This window comes from Copidosoma floridanum, unplaced genomic scaffold (genome assembly GCF_036245765.1).
Source record: "Copidosoma floridanum isolate Cflo_tuat_1 unplaced genomic scaffold, Cflo_Japanese_pri ptg000004l, whole genome shotgun sequence".
NCBI classification, from domain to species: Eukaryota; Metazoa; Arthropoda; class Insecta; order Hymenoptera; family Encyrtidae; genus Copidosoma; species Copidosoma floridanum.
Genome location: NW_028321881.1, coordinates 7,881,397 through 7,904,521, shown reverse-complemented (window position 1 = coordinate 7,904,521; position 23,125 = coordinate 7,881,397). Strand labels below are relative to the sequence as shown.

General features: G+C 36.7%; 1 protein-coding gene across 2 annotated transcripts in view; it reads right to left on the bottom strand.

Annotated features, from left to right (window-relative positions):
- CSN8 (COP9 signalosome subunit 8) overlaps positions 1–23,125 on the bottom strand; it is a 178,853-nt gene that overhangs the window by 33,630 nt on the left and 122,098 nt on the right. For both annotated transcript variants that reach the window (XM_014358673.2, XM_089597836.1), the window contains one exon: positions 19,097–19,275. In XM_014358673.2, the coding sequence (XP_014214159.2) occupies positions 19,097–19,275 (179 nt within the window). The remainder of the gene's footprint in view (positions 1–19,096; positions 19,276–23,125) is intronic.

The window sequence follows — 23,125 nt, the reverse complement described above, 5'->3', positions numbered from 1 at the left end:
TTTACATTTCTATATTTCACAAAATTTTTCTGTGAGTGCAAAAGTTTAAATCAATATAGCAACATGCATTGACAACTAATGAGTGCGTCTACATTTACTGACTAAGTAAAGCGTTCAGCTCAGCAGCAGCGCTTCTTTGGACAGACTGCTACGCAGAATTATACAGCATGATCAATAAGTACTTTAACAGTGGAATATAGCGAATTGAAAAAATCATTTCAAACCTAACGGTATTTTTTTAATAATTTTTAATGCAGTAGTCAATAAACTACAAGCATTACAATTGGCGCGGGCAATCATGAGAAGCGGCGTTGCCATGCATTGAAGAAGTCAAGTTCATAAGCAAACTAACTACTAGTTACTCTTCCACTAGTAGATGTCACGCACGCACGTTTTGTGTAAGGTACGTTTCTTTACATTTGTCATGCACCGATGCTTCTGCTAGTACTGCTAGCTAAGAGTGCAGTCCAGTAGCAAGTAATAGAGCGTTCAAGATAAAACTATCCCCGTAAGTTTATGTGTGAAGTCTATCTTTCTGATACATAGATCAATAGCATCATCATCATCCTACACTAAAAATAAAAAACGGCCAGTATGTCTTAAATGCATGGCTACTTAGTTTAGGCGCCAGGTAGGGTCCCGTGGCCTTTTCAATTAGAACGGACCCACCAAAGTTTTTTTAATGTATTTTTGCCTGCTGAACACGATTATCGATGGTGGGTTGCGATCCGGATGGACAATTTTTTTTATCAACAAATTTTACGAACAAATAAAAATTGTTCATTTTTTTGAAAAAAAAATTTTTTTTCCTATTTTTTAGCTCATTTTGAACAAAAAAGTTCATGTACACCATATGCCTAAGCCCAATACTTTTCCCGTAAAAAATTCGACAACTTCAAAAAATGCGTTTTTTGCTATTTTCAATAGCTTGCTACTTAAAGCCCGATTAATATTTTTCAACTCAACACCTCTCAAATTGTGAGCCAAACATAGTATTTGATGAATACGTAAAGACCAATTGATTTTATTTGGTTGTTCTTATCCAGCGAGCTTGACGGTCTGTGCCTTTTTAATGTGACCGTACGGCCTCGGCGCAATACAATATATTCTGGCATTAAATGTTTGTTATCTGGACAGCCACACATAGATTGTTTTTTATGTATTTTTGCCTGCTGAACATGATTATTGATGGTGGGTCGTAATATCGAAGGTGATCAATGTTTTTTTATTAACAAATTTTATAAACAAATTGCAAAAATGTAATTTTTTCTAAAAATAAAGTTTTTTCGGCTTCTCGAGCTTATTTTAAACAAAAACAAGACAACCCAACGTCTTCAATACTATCCCCTTCTTTTGTCTAACTTTTTGTCTTACAAAAATCGTTCGAAAACAATTTATTTGTGTTACGTATACAATCAATTAGTAAAGTAAATTGATCAATGTGTCCCTTGACTTGATAGCGAAGTAAAATTTTAATTGCAATGCAATTTTTGAGACATTAAAATTTTGAATTTTCGTTGTTTTCCCGCGGAACGATGGGAAGTCCCTGTAGCGTTTCAGACTTGTTTAAACTTGTGTTTAAACAAGTGAGCGCGAGTATTTCTGCATGCAGTTCAGAGTGCAGTTCGATGCGTTCTTGTAAGTTCTCTGATAGTGTATTTTCTAGTAATGGCAAATACCAGTAACACCCCCCCCCCAAAAAAAAAATGTTAATACATCTAAAAACATCAGAAGGTAGAGCTTATCGATTTTCATGAAAATTTTGACTATATTCTAACGATAACAGTATTCGGTGTTATTTTTATATTACTATATTTTTCAGATTACTCTGAGTCAAATTTGAATGAAAGTATCACCAAGGCTAAAGAGTATTTGGTATGTGTTGTTACTAAAAATTCAAAATGCAATAGCTTTGATGAATTGCGTGTATGGTCTTAATATCATCAAAAACAGTGCTTAATTGAAGATCTACCTCCGACCTCTAATTCTATCAATTTGCACATTTTAAGAGCATATTTTAAGAGCATATTTAAGAAACATAGTATTTGATGAATACGTAAAGACCAATTGATTTTATTTGGTTGTTCTTATCCAGCGAGCTTGACGGTCTGTGCCTTTTCAATGTGACCGTACGGCCTCGGCGCAATACAATATATTCTGGCATTAAATGTTTGTTATCTGGACAGCCATACATAGATTGTTTTTTATGTATTTTTGCCTGCTGAACATAATTATTGATGGTGGGTCGTAATATCGAAGGTGATCAATGTTTTTTTATCAACAAATTTTATAAACAAATTGCAAAAATGTAATTTCTTCTAAAAATAATGTTTTTTTTTTGCTTTTATTACGTTTTTTTTACTAAAAAGTTTTTAATTCTCCAGTTTATATAGGGGCTTATGGTAGTATATATATAGCTATGTAGTCAGTTTCTTGTTGTCAACAAATTAGCATAAACCAGTAATCAAAAGTTTTTGATCTTATCAATGTGTGCAAAATAAAATTTAAGAAAATATAACAGGACAACCCCAAAGTATAATAATGTGATATTACGTAGTTTATTAAGGTACGATACATTTCTTTGTTTAAAATCTATTTTATAGTATACTGCATCTTGTACATATATACATATCTTACGAAGTTACCACAATTTTTGTTATTTTATTTTCCACTGTACTTATTTTAACATGTGTTTTCTTTTTTACAATTACAAAAGTGCAGCACGGTATTTGTTATGCAACACATAAGCAGGTTTTTCTACTGCATACTTTACAAGAACAAGGTTGTAATAATTCTTCGTAAGGTGGAATTAAAGTTTCAATTTTTCGTGACATAAGGAGATCGTCACACTCTATGTAACCAAACTCTTTCGGATCTAATTGTTCAACATCAACATTCAAACATTTAATTTGATAATATACTACGAAATATGCTCTTAAAATGTGCAAATTGATAGAATTAGAGGTCGGAGGTAGATCTTCAATTAAGCACTGTTTTTGATGATGATAAGACCATACACGCAATTCATCAAAGCTATTGCATTTTGAATTTTTATTAACAACACATACCAAATACTCTTTAGCCTTGGTGATACTTTCATTTAACTTTGACTCAGAGTAATCTGAAAAATATAGTAATATAAAAATAACACCGAATACTGTTATCGTTAGAATATAGTCAAAATTTTCATGAAAATCGATAAGCTCTACCTTCTGATGTTTTTAGATATATTAACATTTTTTTTTGGGGGGGGGGGGTGTTACTGGTATTTGCCATTACTAGAAAATACACTATCAGAGAACTTACAAGAACGCATCGAACTGCACTCTGAACTGCATGCAGAAATACTCGCGCTCACTTGTTTAAACACAAGTTTAAACAAGTCTGAAACGCTACAGGGACTTCCCATCGTTTCGCGGGAAAACAACGAAAATTCAAAATTTTAATGTCTCAAAAATTGCATTGCAATTAAAATTTTACTTCGCTATCAAGTCAAGGGACACATTGATCAATTTACTTTACTAATTGATTGTATACGTAACACAAATAAATTGTTTTCGAACGATTTTTGTAAGACAAAAAGTTAGACAAAAGAAGGGGATAGTATTGAAGACGTTGGGTTGTCTTTTTTTTGTTTAAAATAAGCTCGAGAAGCCGAAAAAACTTTATTTTTAGGAAAAATTACATTTTTGCAATTTGTTTATAAAATTAGTTAATAAAAAAACATTGATCACCTTCGATATTACGACCCACCATCAATAATCATGTTCAGCAGGCAAAAATACATAAAAAACAATCTATGTATGGCTGTCCAGATAACAAACATTTAATGCCAGAATATATTGTATTGCGCCGAGGCCGTACGGTCACATTAAAAAGGCACAGACCGTCAAGCTCGCTGGATAAGAACAACCAAATAAAATCAATTGGTCTTTACGTATTCATCAAATACTATGTTTGGCTCACAATTTGAGAGGTGTTGAGTTGAAAAATATTAATCGGGCTTTAAGTAGCAAGCTATTGAAAATAGCAAAAAACGCATTTTTTGAAGTTGTCGAATTTTTTACGGGAAAAGTATTGGGCTTAGGCATATGGTGTACATAAACTTTTTTGTTAAAAATGAGCTAAAGAATAGGAAAAAAAATTTTTTTTTAAAAAAAATGAACAATTTTTATTTGTTCGTAAAATTTGTTGATAAAAAAAATTGTCCATCCGGATCGCAACCCACCATCGATAATCGTGTTCAGCAGGCAAAAATACATTAAAAAAACTTTGGTGGGTCCGTTCTAATTGAAAAGGCCACGGGACCCTACCTGGCGCCTAAACTAACTTGAGCTAGATCGATCCAATCAGCTACTGTTAGGCTAGGTTAGCCTAAGAGCCAAGCAGAATTTGCTTAGCAGCCCAGGCTAACGTGCCGAAGTAAAGCCACTTACTAAGCACTTGGCGGGTGTGTGCCAGGCACTTGGCGAACTCTTGACGGGCACTTGATGGGAACTTACTAGGCACTTGGCGGGTGTACGCCAGGCACTGAGTAAACACTTGCCGGGCACTTGCCGCGCACTTGGCGAGTAGTTGCAGCGCACCTGACGAACACTTGGCGGGCACTTGACGGGCACTTGATGGGTACTTATCGAGCACATGCTGGGCAGCTGGCAGGTACCGGGCGGGCAGTTGGCGGGTACGTACCGTGCAGTTAGCAGGTACTTGCTAGGCACTTTACGGCCACTTGGGGGGTACTTGCTGGGCACTTGACATGTACTTGGCGGGCACTTGGCGGGTACTTGGCAGCCACTTGCCGGGCGCTTGGCAGGCACTTGGCAGGTACTTGCCAGGCCCTTGGCGAGTATCTACCGGGCACTTGACCGACACTTGGGGGGCACTTGGCGGGCTCTTGGCAGGTACTTGCCGAATAATTGCCGGGCACTTGGTAGGTACTTGGCGGGCACTTGGCCGGCACTTGGCGGCCACTTGACTGACAGTTGGTGGAAACAAGACGGGCACTTGGCGAGAACTTGTTGGGTACTTACCAGCACTTACCAGGCACTTGGCGGGTACTTGCCAGGCACTTGAAGAGTTCTTGGCGGGCATTTCTAGCGAACTTAGTTGGCACTTTCGAGGCACTTGACGAGTACATGGCGGCCACTTGCTGGGCACTTGACGAGCACTTGGCGGGCACTTTTTGGGAACTTTGTGGCTACTTGCTCGGCATGTGGCGGGTATTTGGTGGGCACTCGCCAAAAACTTGGCGGATACTTAGCAAGCACTTGCCGGGCACGTTGTAGGCACTTTAAGGGTAATTGGCGGGCATTTGGCGAGTACTTGGTGGGTTCTTGGCAGGCACTTGCCCAGCACTTGGCAGGTACTTGCCGAGATCATGGTAGGTACATGACGGGCACTTGACGATCCTTTGGCGGGTACTTGACGGGTACTTACGTGGCTCAAGTACCGGCCAAGTTCCCATTATGCTCCTACTAAGTTCCCGGCAAGTGCCCGCCAAAGGATCGTCAAGTGCCCGCCCAGTACCTGCCAGGTGCCCAGCATGTGCTCGATAAGTACCCATCAAGTGCCCGTCAAGTGCCCGCCAAGTGTTCGTCAAGTGCCCTGCAACTACTCGCCAAGTGCGCGGCAAGTGCCCGGCAAGTGTTTACTCAGTGCCTGGCGTACACCCGCCAAGTGCCTAGTAAGTTCCCATCAAGTGCCCGTCAAGAGTTCGCCAAGTGCCTGGCATACACCCGCCAAGTGCTTAGTAAGTGGCTTTACTTCGGCACGTTAGCCTGGGCTGCTAAGCAAATTCTGCTTGGCTCTTAGGCTAACCTAGCCTAACAGTAGCTGAATGGATTGATCTAGCTCAAGTAGCCATGCACCCAAGACATACTGGCCGTTTTTTATTTCTAGTGTAGGATGATGATGATGCTATTGGTCTATGCAGCAGAAAGATAGACTTCATACATAAATTTACGGGGATGGTTTTATCCTGAACGCTCTATTACTTGCCACCGGTCTGCACTCTTAGCTAGCAGTACTAGCAGATGCATCGGTGCATGACAAATGTAAGAAAACGTACCTTACACAAAACATGCGTGCGCGACATCTACTAGTGGAAGAGTAACTAGTAGTCAGTCTGCTTATCAACTAGACTTCTCCAATGCGTGGCAACGCCGCTTCTCGTGATTGCACGTGCCATGATAAAACGCGTTCGAAAGGGGGTAAACATCTCCTAAATTGTAATGCTTGTAGTTTATTGACTTTTAATGTAGTAAATTGTAATGCTTGTAGTTTATTGATTTTTATTTTGCATACAATAAATCACTTACTTTAGTCGTCAATCCTACCTGCTAATGACAAAGAAACAACACTCAATGTTACTATTGACGGTATATTTCTTTTATCTTCTTTAACAAATAATTCATACTTAGTTCGCTGTGTTCAGTATAGTTTGATCACTCATACTGCTTGATACGTATTTGCTACGTACGTTAGGTTTTAATTGCCTTAATAAAGACGGTTAGCGTAAAATCTAGCTTAGCGATCTAATAACACACGTAGTTCAAACAAACTAAGAATATTTTTTTGACATCTTCTCCCTAAGTAAAGTTTTGGTACAAAATATTTAGTTATTTAAAAATACTGCCTTTTAAATTTCACTATGATTTTTTTAGATTAAGGCATTCTTTGACAACATTGCTAAATATGTTTAAATCTTACTAATATATAAAGCAGAAGCGCTAAAACCGTTGTAATCGCTAACCGCGAAAACTACTGAACCGATTTTGTTGAAATTTTGCACACTGATTCATGATACTTCCTAGATGGTTTGAGTATAGTTTTTATCTTAAAAAATTTAATAACAATAGCAATAAATGAGCTCAAAGTTTTGCAAAAATATGCCAGCTTTTCACTTTAGGTCAGTAAAATCCGCTAGGTGGCGTCGACATAAAATCGAAGCTACCTGCAACATAATTAAATAAGTGTGTTTATAATAGGCTGGAGCATCTCCATAGTGTTGTAGTCAAGCTTCGGCAACCCAACGAGCTGTATTGAGAATGCTGATAATAGTCTTGCAGCTGGGTATCCCGGTTACGGACGACACTCTTCTCTAAGGGGGAAGGGACCTAAGTGTCCATTCACCCTGAATCTCGACGAGTGCGATCAAAAAAAAAAAATAATTTTAACCGATGCCATCTCTGCCACAATACCAGGAGACATATCTAGCCAGAGCAAACTCTGGTTCAACTCATCAGAGTTGTGAGGGAGTAGTCCTACCATCCCACCTGGTGCAGTTAGATAATTTGTGGCTACAAATGTAAGCAAGGGAAGAAAACAGCTCTGAGCTCTGAGGGGCATGGGCAGCCACAACGGCTACCTTCTTGGTCGTTGCGTCCCCAATGCGCTTACCCATATGTTCCCGTCTAACGATGAGCGGTTGGTTATCCGGGGAACGACCCGAGACGATATATTCTTTGGTCAGCAGCGTACCTCTCTCTATCACAGTCTCCGTATATCGAGACTCCCAGGGTAAAAATCAAGCAACCGTAGCCAGCTCTTCATCATCAGGAATAAAAATAGCCTGGAAGTTTCACCACTGGCGCTTTTTAGCGCCATTATAAGTATTTACGTTCCCTACTTAACCATCAATTTCATCGGTTCTTTTTAGCATCCACCTAAGTGTAAACTACCTTGCCAACAAGTTCATTTTTATTACCATTTCCGGAAGCGATTCGTCCACTAAAAGACTATATTAACTAAAGACGGGCACTATTAAACCAAGTCAGCCATTCACTAGCAGACGTCACCTGCGGAGTTGTTCTTCGCAAGGCTGGAAAACCCGGTGACCGACGACCCTATATTACCCTCTCGACTCTAAGAATTCAACCAGGAATCACTGATCCTCTCTAATGTCTGCGTTGGGAAAACCTATAACAGCTATGTAGGAAAAAAAACTTGAGCCAACGGGACAGCCTCCACTGGACAAGTATCACTAACCAATTTCCCCATCTAATATCACCAAAACAACTGAATCTGCAACTAAAAAAGGTGCTTTAGACACCAACGTCTTCAACGTTATATCGGGAGACGTTGGGAAAGAGCACTACAACAAGCCCCAAAGCTTCGGACTTTGTAATTTTTCTCCCAATCAGTCTGTATCTTTAACAGCAAGCCAGAAAAGATCACCCTGAGGTATCCAGGTCACAATTGCTGTTAACTGCAGTCAAGAAAGAGTTAACTTAAAAAGCTCATCGGTCTTTTTTAGGGCCATCGGACGTAACTACCTTGCCAACAAATATATTAGAACTTAACAAAGTTGACAGAAAACACACTTTAGGGGTCACACAAATTTTAAGCATGCCAAAAGTCGCAAGAGGGTGAATCGGAAGAAAAACTTCAAGTGTATCTAATAAATACAATTTTACTTAGGCATCAAGAAACTGACGCAGAAAATTCATCGAGATAACAAGCGTCAAACAGCAGCGTCAAAATTAACAACTAAAGAGTCCATTACGTGAAAGATCAGCTTTTCATTGTACCCTCACAGCAATCTCTGAAATCTTTAAAGATCCTACTTTAGATTTTTAAATAAGTAGAAAATGTTTTTGTGTTTTTGTGACAATAAAAATGTAGGGTTTAAGGTCCAGGACTTTGTTGCTCTGGTAATAAAGTTGTGAGATATAAGAAAAAAAATTTTTTTTTAATATAAATTTTTTGGGGGTTTAAAATCTTAACAGCTTTAACAAATAGCCGTTTTCGTGAATTACACGGGAGAAACTGTAAATCAACGGCTTCTTATGGCCACCGATTATTTTATGGCATAAAGAACGCACGGTACTTTTCAGCATAATAATTTTTTTGAATTTTTACACCTCATTATTTAACCAAATAAACTATATGGATTCCGAAAAAATATGTTTTTAATAAGAAGATTGTTGTTCTTAGATGTATCAGGAATGTGTGTAAAATTTCTAACTGAAAATGTTTCACATTACATGTCAACACACTACGGTGTTTTATTTATTAAGTCTCGGGCAAAGCCAAGACGGGGGGCTGCTGGTTAATATATATTTGTACTTATTGTGACTACCGTTGCTTCGTTGGCTGTTACGCTTTGCTTTAAAAAATTGTCGCTGTAACAGAATAAAAACTTACAATATTTCAATATTTAACAGTAATTAATCGAATGATATATTATTTAAAAATCTTTTCTCGAAAATAAAGAAAAAAAGAGTAAGTCAACGTAACTTTGGGGAGGGAGGTTTAATTTATTTTTACAAAGTTCATACGGGGGAGGGAGGGGGTCGAAAAATCGAAAAAATCATCTACGGCATTTTCGTACGACCCCTAAGTAGTTACGTTGGAGATGGTGTAAGCTTCGAGATATGGAGCAACGACAATTCCAATTTTTTATGGCTTGTGTTGATCTTATACATAGAATTCGATATCATTTCTACTATTTCATACGGTTTAGTCCTTATTGGGTCTAGTATTTTTCGATTAAGTCGTTTGCCATTTTCAACTTATTTTAAATCACCAACACTCAAGTCATGTTCTTTCCTATTTTGTCATATAATACTTTGTTATAATTATAGTATTTCATACTGTTGTTGAAGGCTATTTTCCTATTATCCTTAAATCTATTGGTATTTCTGTTATTTTTTTAAGTTCCGTTTAATTATATCTATCTGAACAAATATATGCTATTATTGTACATGCATTTTTTGTTTTGTTCATTTCGCATCTAATTTTATTTATTAGTTCAATTTAGTCTCTTATTTAAGCAATAAGAAAATGCTGCATTGATTTCTGTTAAGGCCATTGTTATGATATTTTAAAAAAATATTTTTGAACTCTTTTGAGTTTATGCCTGGGTATTGATCTGTTGATAGTATTTTAATCTCATTGCTTTCTAATACATTCGTTGTCAGTTTAATAAAGTCTTTAACATTTTGTGTTTTCAATGTAAGTATACATGCAAATTTTGTAAAATGATTTACTAAGAGATCTCAATATTTTTTTGTAGATCGTAAGCCGCTAAATCCACCTATGTCTATTAATATTATTTCAAATAGTTTGCTTGCCAGACCAAGTTGTGACATTAGGCCAATTTTATCTGGTTCCCTTGTTTTATTTTTAATGCATACCTTGCAGTTTCTGCAGATTTTCCTTATATTTTCTGATATTTTTACTGCTGCATGATAAGGCAATACTTTATTTTACATTTGGTTTATGCCAATGTGGCAGAATGTTTTATGTATTGCTTTTAATAGATTCTCCTTAATTCTTCTGATAACATGATTTTTTGTCTATCTCTTGTTCCCTTACAAAACAAATTATTTTTGCAAATTAATTTATCTTCAGTTGTCTTTATAGTATTCTTTTTTTTTTAAATCTTTTATTACATCGTCTAATTTTACTAATTATCAGTCTTTAATGTATCCTCTTCGTCTTCCTGAGGTTCTAATACAGGATTTCTACTTACAATTAGTCCATTTGTTTTGAGATTATCATTACCAGGGTAATATTTGAGATCAAAACCGAATCATGATATATTATATCATATATAGATATATAACTATACCGAATTATAATAGTAGTATGTAAGGTCCTCCAGTTCTCTATCTGTTATAACTTTGACGTTTACTATTTTAATAGTTTATGGTCTAAGTAAACTGTATAATGTCTGTCTATATGCCAATGGTGACAGTATTTCACAGGTTCTTTTATTGCTGTACATTCTAACAAGTAAGCCTACCCAAATGTCACTCACCGATTTTGATGAAACTTTGCATAGTGGTAAAGAATCCAAAAATGAATGACACATGTTTTTTTATCAGCGAAGAACGGTTCCTCGAGGGTAAAATCCAACCCTAAGTTTGCACCCTTAAAAGACATTTTCTGTTAAATTTTTTTTTAAACTCAATATTTGTCAAAAAAATTATAAAAAAATTGTTCCCATCAAAAAGTCCTTATAATCAAAGAAAAATATTGCAGTCAGGGTTGCATCCCCTATCTTTTGGGGGGTGAAACTTTTTTCTTCTGAAAATTCTGTAACTCGTTAAAAATTGCCAAAAAAAATGTTTTTGCATGTTACACAACATGTGCACTTAATCATAATTTTTATTTTACTAAGCTACCTCTATTTAAAATAAATTACTTGAGGTATTAAAGACAACAAATTAATCATAAATTTTACAATTAGGTTTTACAATTTGTTAGATATATTGCTTCGTTATACTGCCAGATTCTGTCAGGATCGCAAAAGTTGAAGGTGACAGCTGTTTACAAATTTTACCTTCGGTCCGTTTGCCACCAACTACTCCATGGTTGTCTATCATTACAGCATCACCTTCGTCGAGTGTTCTTGGTGATCTTACGAAAGCCTGGATTTGTTTTTATTTGCAAGTCTGGATTTTTGCTCATTTGCTCATTAAAATCGCGTCTTAGTATATCGAACCAAGTTCTCAGTTCGCGTTTCTAAAATAGCCAAGCCAGTGACTTGTCCGTAGTGCAGTGCGGTGTGCTGCGATGGTCAAAAAGCAACTTCTCTACTGCCTCAGCTACACTTTGACCCCCTTAAATCATTTTTGAAAGTTTGTCTTCCACCGTTCCTACTAAGTTTTCCGCGGCACCATTTGTTGTAAGGTGATAAGGTGGTGAATAAGCATGTTTTATACCGTAATTTTTTAAAAATGAATTGAATTAAAAACTTGAAAATCAACTCTCGTTGTCTGTGACAATGTGTCTTGGTAACCCATGCCTAGCAAAAAGAGCGTCTAACGCTTCAATCAGTTTTATAGCTATAGTGTTTTGTTTAAAATTAATGACCTCAGGCCATTTAGAATGGACCTCTAGTACTGAAAAGTACATGTCACCACAGAACGGTCCCAGAAAATCGCAATGAACCCTTTCCCATACTTTCTCTGGCCATGGCCACGGTGTAAGCGGTGTGTTCGGAATCAATTTCTGATTTTCTACACAGATTTTGCACGATTACACCAAGGTTTCTATGTTCATATCCACCCCGGGCTACCAGAAGTATGATCACGCCAAGGCTTTAGTTTTAACGATTCCTAGATGTGAGGCATAAAGTTCTCTTAGTCTGTGGTCTCTTAGAGACATTGGTACGACTACTCTAATTCCTCAAAACGAGCAGTTGCTGTCTACTGATAATTCTTCTTTTCTTGTGTAGAACTTTTTCTCCTCGATTGAAAAATTGGCTTTGTTTATAGGCCACCCAAAAATACAACACTTGATAATGTTTATCAATATTTTATCTCGCACTGTCTCTCGCTGCATTTTACGCCCGTCGATTATTTTCCCCGATTCCAATAGAAAATGAGAAACTGCACAATCTTCACCGTCAATTTTTGTGCTGTCTTCTATAGATAACCGTGACAGTGCGTCGCAGTTCGAGTTTTCAGCTGACTTGACCCATTCGATTTCATATTGAAACCCCGAAAGAAAACAAGCCCACGTTTCGGTCCAAAAATCATCTTCAGTGGTTTATGATATGTTCTCAGAATTACCTTTCGACTAAAAACGAAATCATAAGACTTGGTGAAACCGAACACTATCGCGTACGCTTCCTTATCGTCAGTCACTCAGTTTTTTCTTTTTCAGGGATTCTTCATGACGCATATGCTATTGGTTGTTTAGACCTGTCCTTGTAGCGATGAGACAATATCGCCGAGAGCCCATAGTGAGATGCATCGCAAGCTAGCACTAATGTTCCATTCGGATCGTAGTGAGCCAGGACTCTCGGAGATGTGAGCTCGTTCTTGACCCAACGAAGAGCTCTTTCACAATCCTCGGTCCAATTAAAAATTTTCTTAGCTGCGCACTCAAATAGCGGTCTAAGATTCTCTGATCTATTTTTTAAAAATCTCGCGTAGAAACTCACAAGACCCAAGAATGACGAGAACTGTTTGATGTTTTCCGGATATGGGGAGGTATACATAGCCACTACTTGTGATTTTGCTTTGTGCAAGCCCGTTCTTTTGCCCGTTACATATATATTGTCGAAGTAAGCAATGGCTACGGGGACATCTTGCAAGCATTCGTTCATGATTTGTTAAAATTCTTTTGGCGTTATTGCAGTGCGCCTTTGGTCATTTTAGTGTATCTGTATAAACCCTTATGGGTCATCATAGTTAATAGATCTCGTGTTTCTTTCGATACCGGGACTTGCATATAAGCGTGGAATAAATCTAACTGCGAAAAGATCACCACGTGCTGTAAAACTTCAAAAATGTCATCGATACGCGGAAAAAGAAATTTTGATTGATCTCAGTGGGGGTTTAATGTCAGCTTAAAATTTCCGCAAATTCTGATTGAGCCATTGCTTTTATGTATCGGAACAATCAGGGTTGCCCAATCACTTGCCTCTACCTTTTTTAAGTGTTCTGCTTCAATCAGCCGATTTAATTCGGCGTCTACTTTCGGTCTAACTGCAAAAGGGACGTGCCTAGCGGCAAACACGATCGGCTTAATATTAGGTTTTACGTGCAGTTCAACCTCTTTTTTATTATTTAGTCCAAGTGTATTACTAAACAAAGTTTCAAATTCTGCACGTAATTTACTGCTAATTTTATTTACGTTCAAATTAAGACATTCAATTTCTCGTTTGCAATAAGAATCTACAAATAATCACCATGAATTGAAATCTGATAACCACTCGCGACCGATTGGAGGTATTTTATTACCTTTTAGTACTTAACACGATAAAACCTTCGTTTTATTATTGAACTTGACCGTTAAATTTTCTAATTGGCCTTTAGGTATCATCGCATTATTTTCATAGCCTTCTAACCATGTGGCCGTAGGTTTGATTAAGCTATTCTTGAAATTTTCTTTAACAAATTCCTCGGACATTACGATAAAGAATGTATCTGAATCGATCTCCATCTTAACTACCTTGCCATTAACACTAACTTTTAGAAACATTGGTTCCGCTGTCTTACCTATCCCTATCGCATTACAAGAGTTTTGCTCTACCTTTGCATCCATTGCGAAGAAATTGACGAAGTTGTTGTTGTATCTCTCGTCACTCTTCGTGCTGCTATCAGTATTGTTCTTCGTACGCTCCTTTTCGTCGTGGGCTTCCCCTTCAAGAAACTTGCTCACTTCTCTCTTCTTTCTGATACATGCGAGCTCTATGTATCCTTTTTTATTACAGAAATTGCACGTTAGTCTTCTGTACTTACAAGCTTTGGTCTCGTGCCTTTGCTTATCACAGCAATAGCACTTGATTTGACTTTTATTACTACTATGAGCCTATTTGTCACTGTGCAGTAGTCTTCCTGTCAAGCTGCCTGATTTTAACATTGCCATTTACCCTGCTCTCTGATGGCAAAATTTTCTTGTTTAATAGTTACACTAGAGAGTGTTTGGAATGATCCTGCTGCATTTTCGTAGCTCTCTCTCTCTCTCTCTCTCTCTCTCTCTTGCTGTGGCTTTCTGACGCGCTTTATTTAACGTTAAGTCAGCAATCTTAAACGTTGTTATGCGGGTTGATTCATCGGAAATTCTACAAGTAAATTGATCCCGTAGTGACCTACTCAGCTCCTTGAAATTGCAGTGCAGCGACAGCTATCAGAAGCGCGTTGCAAAGTGTAATACTGACTAATAAGGCTCTTATTTTCCCTGTTCAAATTTCATCTTTCCATCACCTCGGAGGGTATAAGCTTAAGATGCCCACTCAATATTTCAATCAATTCGCTGTACGTTTTTACGCTTGGCTTATCAGGGGCACACAAGGTTTTAAATAACTTACTTGTATCTTCATCTTTACTTGTATTAACAGTAACGCCCGTTTAATTTCATCTTGTGTTGTATTCTTTACAAGAAATTGTAGCTCCACTCGTTCCGTGAATGTTTCCCAATCGTCTATGTCCAGCCGAAAAATTTGATAAAATCTCCGTACCACTGAGACTTTCCTCTTCTCATTGTTCTTTTCCGTTGAGTTGTGTGATATCGGTGAGTTCTTTTTTACTTTCGAATTTTTTTCTTACTAATTTTATCAATTCGGCCCGCAACTCGTTTCTGCTGTTTGTCTCCTTTACTGTAACCCTTCTTTCCCTTTGTTCTATTCTTATCTCAGGGTTAAACCACTCTGCCTTGTACCACTTTGTATTTCTGTTTTTTCATCGCTGCCGGTCTTTTGAAGATAGATTCTGATTCATTTTTGTACACTTTTACACTTTTATTTCACTGCTTAGTATGTTCGTCGCTGTAGACATTCTCACGTCGACGATAAACTTTTTAGACGTTTTTACAGCAGTTCTCCTCAATGTTGTCAGCCACCCCTCAAATGCTCGTCACCAGTTCCTAAGTTTGTGACTTATAGCTGTATGTGATACATGCGCCGTCACTTTATTTATGAATAAAGCATTACATAATACGGCAAGGGCCAGTCACCACAAAACCTGAGGCGCTTATTGTTCGCTTTAGTTATTCATAATAAATATGACTATAACGCAAGCGTGAGTTACCACACAACCTTGGGCACCTAGTAGTAGCTATAATTACTATTAAAAATATAATAATAAGGTAAGCGCCGATTGACACACAACCCAGGACGCCAACTGGTGTCTGCATTTATTAATGAAGCATTAAATAATAACGCAAGTGCTAATTACCACACAACCCGGGGTGCTTACTGGTCACTATTTTAATTAATTAAATCAACAATGTATTGCAAGACCTAATCACTACACAACTTGGGGCACTTACTGGTCACTTTATTAATTTATAATGAATATAATAGTAAAGAACGCACCAATCACCATACGACCCAGGGCACTTACTGATCGGTTCATTAATTATTAAAAAATATAATAACAACTCAAGTGCTAATCATAACACAACCTAGGGCGCCAAGTGGTATTTTTGTTTATTAATAGAGCATTGAATAATAACACAATCGCAAGTAACCACACGACCCAGGGCACTTGCTGGTCGCTTTATTTATTTTGAGTATATATAATTATAATGCAAGCGCCAACCACCACACAACCTAAAGGTGTGTACCAGTTTCTTTATTTATCAACAATGCATATAATAATAAGACAAATGCTAGTTACCACACAAGTCAGCATTTACTGATTATTTTATTTATTAATAAAGCAATAAATAAACGAGTCATAGTGTCACATTCTACCCTAGAAAGATGTAAAAACGTGGATATGGATATGTGCTACGATTTTTTATTGTGTTCTGAAACATGCAACACAAAAAAATTTAATTTCTTGAAATCTTGAAAAAGTCGACTTTACAAATAGTAGTTGTGTCCTCAGTAAATAAAAAATGAGAAATAGCATATCATTTTTTTTATAATAAAAAATATTTATAAAAAAAAAGTACCAAAAAATCAAATTAAAAAATATTTGTGATTATTCATTGCAAAGTGTGTTGTTCATCGCTCTGTACAATAGTAATAACAATTGGTTTGTGGTAGCTACCATTTCTTTCCTTCTTTTTTTTCGTTTCTTTTTTTTTTTTTTTTTTCTTAAAGAAAAAATTTTTAATTTTTTCACTGTTAGTTAAATAACGGTCCATTTTCTTTTCTTACTTTTTTTTTTATTGAAGCAGCATTTACAGTGCAAAAAAGTATTGAATAATAATCTGCTTTGGAAAAGGAATTATTAATTTTTTTTTCATAAAACTAATACATTGTTTTTTAACATTTCCTTTTTGGCTATTGAAAAATCAAGTAAATCATGACAATAAACAAGGTCTTAGTTTTAAGAACAATACATATTTATAATAAAAATTGACGCATAAGAACTTTTACTTTACTACGACATAAGCGACACATACGAGAAATAATAATACACAGTTTTAAGTAAATGGAAAAAAACAAAAGAAGAAATATACACCTCAAACGCTTTCGTATTTGCATGATTTTAAGTCATTTTTTGAAAAAGTCAAACTTTGATTCTAGATCGTCACAATTTGATGGAATACTAGCTGCGTGAAAATAATCTGATTTATGCTCCGGTGCATCAAAAGCTTTATGATTTTGTAGAGCAAGTTAAAAAAAAAATATATTATTTTGTTTGGCGATTTTGTAAGAATTGAATTTGCAGCAGGGGCTATAATACGACGCTTGTTTAGTTTTATTACTGGAGGCAAGTTTATACAACATTTATAAAGAGAAAGATACTACGGAGCACTCAATAGTGGCGAAAAGTGAGATAAACTCATGCGAATAAATGATGTGCAAGTAGGTCAGTTGCCCCCGGGTACAATTGATGTGATTCGTGCCGATTTTGATAAAGAAACGACCTGTAGCAATTTTTTTTTTTTTTTTTTTTATACATGCGACCGTTTTTTTCCGTTCCACGATCACAATTTACTTGAACATCATTGTACTACAATTAATTTTTCAAAAAGTTTTGTGCTTTTGGACGACTTTGTAATATGTTTTCTTTTATGGTGATGGATTCGAACGATTTAGGCTTGACCGTCTTAAAATAATAGCTCATGGCACCGCGTTCAAGCATCTTAAGATGCACGCACACGATAACATCATGAATACCTTTCATGATATGTGGAAGCCAATAGAAGACGCAACAATCAAAAATTATGTAAAAATTACAGTATTCATTTTAATGCCTCTTATGATATACTTCAGTATAGTAAACAAGATGAATACCTTGGATAGTTGATAACCCTCGTGATCTGCAAAAAATTTAGCAACTGTTTTACTGTCGCATCAGATTCATTCAATACCTTCACAAGAACCAAATTATTTTAATTTAAATTTAAATCTCAATGATTTTTATAACGTTTACGAGCTCTTTTGGTCGACAAATTGCTTATGTAGGTTTTTGCTGTTACTAGTTTATCGTTATATGGCAATTTGTTTCAGGATATAGGGAAAGTAACTAGAAACGCTCAACTTTTTTCAACTTTTTAGTATTGGAATAAGCAAAACTTTAATTAATGTAAGCAATAATATATAGGTTCAGCAATGCATATTAACTTCAGCATAGCAATCAGTTACGCAAGGACTGCAGATGTACTTTGGTAGTAAGCAGAGCGAGACGCTTTCGCAAAACTAGTTTTGCGTAGAATGAATAATAATATCGATAAAGCTATCTCGCAGCAAAGGTTCCATATTTATATGAGTAGTATTAGTAATACGTGTTATATAATGAAGAAGCAATCATGAAGGTAGAATTACAGGTAATAGTTAATCTCCCCAAAGTAACGTTATCATCAAGCAAATGAAAGATAAGGATTCCTCGAACTAAGCAAGAACGAGTCGTTCCGTATTATAAAATATAGCACGGGAATTTAGCCTCAAAATTGAAATGTTACTGTAAGTATAATAACACTAATGTGCTAGAAAACGCTTTGAACATTATAATGCAAGTAAAATTAGATAAAATAAAACAGCATGTACAATTCAAATTACCTTTTTTTTTAACGACTTACAACGCAACCTTATCAAAATGATCACTTTTTTTGGTTAATGAACGTAAAACTTAGAGCTTAACAACTAGCATAAAAAGGTGTAAGATAAAATTTCTTTCATTTCTGGATATTTATTTTCAAGAGCTGATAGTACTAAGTAGTTAGTTTTGTAGAATATTACACTGGTGTTTCAGATGTATAAAGGGAGTGAAGTTTTAATATGATAAGATATACAATAAAAAAAGCCTGTTGAGCGTCTCATGTTAAGTAGTAATGTTAATAACTGCAGAGTTTCAGGCTTTGACTAAGTAACGGTTTTTTACTATCTAACGGTTTCAGTGATAGTGGCAGGATAATTGATTCTGAAATACAAGTTTCAGTGAAAATGCTGATGAATGATATTTGTCAAATGATGTAAAAATACAGACCTATAATAAAATGGATAACTAACTTAATAGTGTGAATTTATTCCACGAAAAATGAGAATGCGGCTGTTTGGTAAATTAAATAAACCAAATGGTTTTAAAAATTCGTGAAAATCAAGTAACATAAAAAAATTCTTTTTATTTTTTAGTTAGTTACATTATTTACGAAATTTTTTTAGCCACAACAAAATGTCAACTGTGTTCTTTATATACCTTTACATGAAGAATCGAATATAAATTACTAAAACTAATCTTACCTTTGAGAGCGTTCATTATATCAGAAACATTTTCATTCCACTCATTTCTTAGGGCAATGTGTACTGCTGGCCAATCACGTTGCCACATTTTTTGAGCAACTAACCAGATATTTTTTATATCAGGAGACTCGTTCTTTACATTTCTTGGTATCCTTTTCCACAGATGTTTGGCATTACATCTATCAAGTAAAAAAAAAGAATTAAATCTTAAACTTTTACGCATAGTATTACAGAATCGGCTTTCAAGACAAAAAAAATACAGTATGTTTTATATTTTATCATAGATAGTTTACTATAAATTCTAATCAGTAAAACAAAACTGTTGAAGTAGATGACCATTCAATAAGCTAAATAAGTGAAATTTAAATAACGAGAAAATATAGGTCTAATTGTTAAATTGTCAAATAAGTTGGAGTGCTGATCGTGCAATCGGTATAGTTGTAGGTGAGCTGCGCTCTGTTTTCATTATTTTCTACACTTCCACGTACTATTAAACAGCTACTCTTTTCTTAACATTTTTGTTCCACTTATTTATATCATTTGTTTCAGTTGCAGCTGCTCAAATAAATAAGTTTTTTAATTTATGTCTCTTTGTATTCCTTATATAATGGGTGTAATGGACGTGATGTACACATATGTTGAACATAGGACCAGGCATCTAAATATTTAAATGTGAACACTTTATGCGAAGTTAATAACAACAGTTTACCTTGTATAGTAAAATGTGGATGTTATTATCAACTGATTTTCCGATGAGTTTCATCTCAGAAGCAGCTTATAATAATATGAGAATTACACAATTCTAACTTAAAACTCATGTGAGATTTTGGCATGAGTCTGACCTGACTCGTAGCTGAACTTCGTCTAATGGGTAGAGTCTAGGGATTCTAGGAATCTCAAAATTCAAGAACTCCTTGGATCTTAAGGAGCGACTACTACTTACATCCTAAGTATATTCAAATCTTCCGAGGATATAGAAGTATAAACTTGAGAAATCGGGCCGACCGAATGATTGACCGATCGCAAAAAAAAACAAACTCATAGTTACGCATATTTTATGTGTTGATGAGCTTGAATGCACATGATTCGTCTTGATATATAAGAAAAAGTACTTATCAATTCGTTAAAAATCACTATCTCACGTGGAAATCGTTAAATCCAGAATCAATATTGGTATACTATGTACTGGATAGCATCATAAATGTAGTTGTAGAGTATACGCAGACTCCACGTATACTTCACATGTATAGGTCTGCATTTAATCTGTACTTTAGGACTATGAACATGTCCGGTCTTAAATAAAAGGTAAAAAAATTTAAATCACAAAGTAACTGTAATATTATAGTACTTAAAAAATAAGTATTTTATTAATAAAAAATTAATACAATGAAATTAAAGAACAATAAATTCAAAACATTGATTATTGCGGATTTTGCTGCAGTGACTTATGCCGAGCATCTTCTATAGTATTTGATTATACGTATGAGAGTTACGGAATCTGCTCTTCGTTCCTAGCAAAGCCAAGGTACCATGAAACGCAAGTTTCATGGGCACACGTACTTACAGTCCAAGCACCTGACTTGCATGTGCAGAAGTACAATCTTCATAGCATTTATTAATTCTTCCGTAAGAGCTTACGCCATCCATAACTGATATGTTGTAGCGTTCGAAAACGTGAGTAAATCCTTACTCTCAAAAAATCTGGCTCTGGAAGACTATTTACGTCACGTAACACTTACATTTGTAACTCCTAATCTCCGTTTCTTGGTAGCGTATCTTGTATATGATGTATATCTTATATATAAAGGTGCTAACTCTAACGTATATATTTTTAAGGTTAAGTCCTGTAGATATTCTTCTGTAAAAAGTGGGATATCCTTTGAACGATTTTTATTCATACGTATCAACCTCTGAGCGTTTCTCACCGTAAGGTTTTCTTTCCAAACACAAACTTGAACACCGTTGATACCCTATGCTCTTTCATTAATGCGTTGAGCTTTTTCAGTGTCTGCACCTTCCATATAAATAAGGGGATGATAAGGGGTGTTACGGGGTGCACAATGCGGATTAACGAGGCGGAGTCTCTCCACTTCGACCGGGCCTGTGTTGCCCAGATACACAACGGTGACACTCCCTGTAAAATATTTTGCGGGTCTTGTGCGCCGAGACACCGCTGCGAAATATTGTATCGCGGCTGCAAGGTGTCTGTCGTCGCTTTTCGCGACGATCGTTTATAATTATTATAAAAGGGAAAATTGAGGCACACTAAAAGAAGTAGCACTCGCGGGTATTTTTTTAAAATTAAAATGTATATTCAGGGAATATGAAATAATAACAAAAAAGTATTCGCGGGTGTGAAGTGTATGTGTGTGTGTGTGTGTGTGAGTTCTCGCTCGTCGAGCGCAATTGCTCGACGAGCTCGCGGCGCGAAAACGCAGACCGGGCAGACTTACGCGGGCTAATCGAGGGCCGCTGCCCTTTACAATAAAACGGTCGCCTAAGGACCGTTACTCACGGTCGCAGGTAGTGACGACTCTCTCAGTCTCGAAGGAGCTGTCGTACCAACGCTGGGACCAGTAGGCGTCCCTACTGGCAGTGTCTGGAAGTCGAGGTCACTGACGCTAGCCTCGCGTTAACCCTCTGGCTGGGGGAGCCTTCCGCCTCTCGTGGAACTCGGGGTCGCCTGCTTTCTCAGCAGCCTCCAGCACAGGTCGCCTGCTTTCTCAGCAGCCTCCAGCACACACCTGATATTCTCTGGACGTCGCACCCAAAGTCACCAAAGAAAACACTTCTCGCGTGCCAAAAATTTATCGCGCAAAAAGAAAACAAAATAGATCACGAGAGTCGTACTCAAAATTCTACGCTTCTCGCGCGCTCGCTTGCTCAAGCTAATCTGTCTCTCCTTGCTTCCTTTCCTGGCTTTCCTCTCTTTTCCCTTACCCCTACTTTCCCATCCCGCTTTCCCACTTAGGTCCCTTGAACTCTTTTTCCCCCTTTCTCTACCTGCCCTAGCCTACTATCGTGGCCTAACGGTGGGGCACCGTTACACCCCCCCGCTAGACGTTGGATACCGGGGTTTCCAACTCTACTACCTAGGCGCCATTCAGGAAGGCTACAAGGACGATGTCTGTGGGCGAGGAGAAGAAAACACGGAGGGTAGAAGAAAGTGGGGTACAATTTATTAAAGAAAAGAAAAGAAAAGAAAAGAAAAAAAAAAATGTTGATGTGCCATGGATCGGCTGGTCCTGGACTAAAGTCACTCCTGGACCCAGTTTCCCGCTTTCCCACTTAGGTCCCTTGAACTCTTTTTCCCCCTTTCTCTACCTGCGCTAGCCTACTAACGTGGCCTAACGGTGGGGCACCGTTACAGGGGATATTTGTTTATTAGGGCTCCAGATATTCTGTCAAAGTTTCCAAGATTTGGAAGATGACTAATTTGCATGACAAAATTAAGAAACTTGCAAATTGACTTGATGTGACCATTTCTAGCCTTAACTATCCACCGTACACGAGTAACTTTGTGAAATTCATTTCCACCTTCTGTGGATAGTTGAAGTTCATGGGGTGCAAGCAACGCTGGCATTTTACATAAAATTTCTCTCTGTTCGAGTAATTCGACTGCATCTCTGTAACCTCTGTCCACTACAAATATGTCACCTTCACAAAACTATTGTTCCATACGATTTTCTTCCTCTTTAATCTTATTTCGTAACATAGCAGCGTCGTTATACCTTGAATGTTAAAAATATGACCTTTGGATGTCTTAAATGTACCTTTTAGGTGCAATTAAAAAGGCTGGTTTAAGCAAATTTCGTCCTTTATGAACACAAAAAAATGTCTTAAAACTCGGAAATTCCAAATTTTGGGAATGTAGCAATAAGTACCATCAACTACTACTTGCTTGAGGTATGCCCATTGCAGAATACTATTATATATTCGCAAATTCCGTTACATGGTTTTCTATATATTGGTCTCTTGTGATTGTTGCAAAACTTGTATTCTGTGAAACAAACTGCAGCATAAGAGACT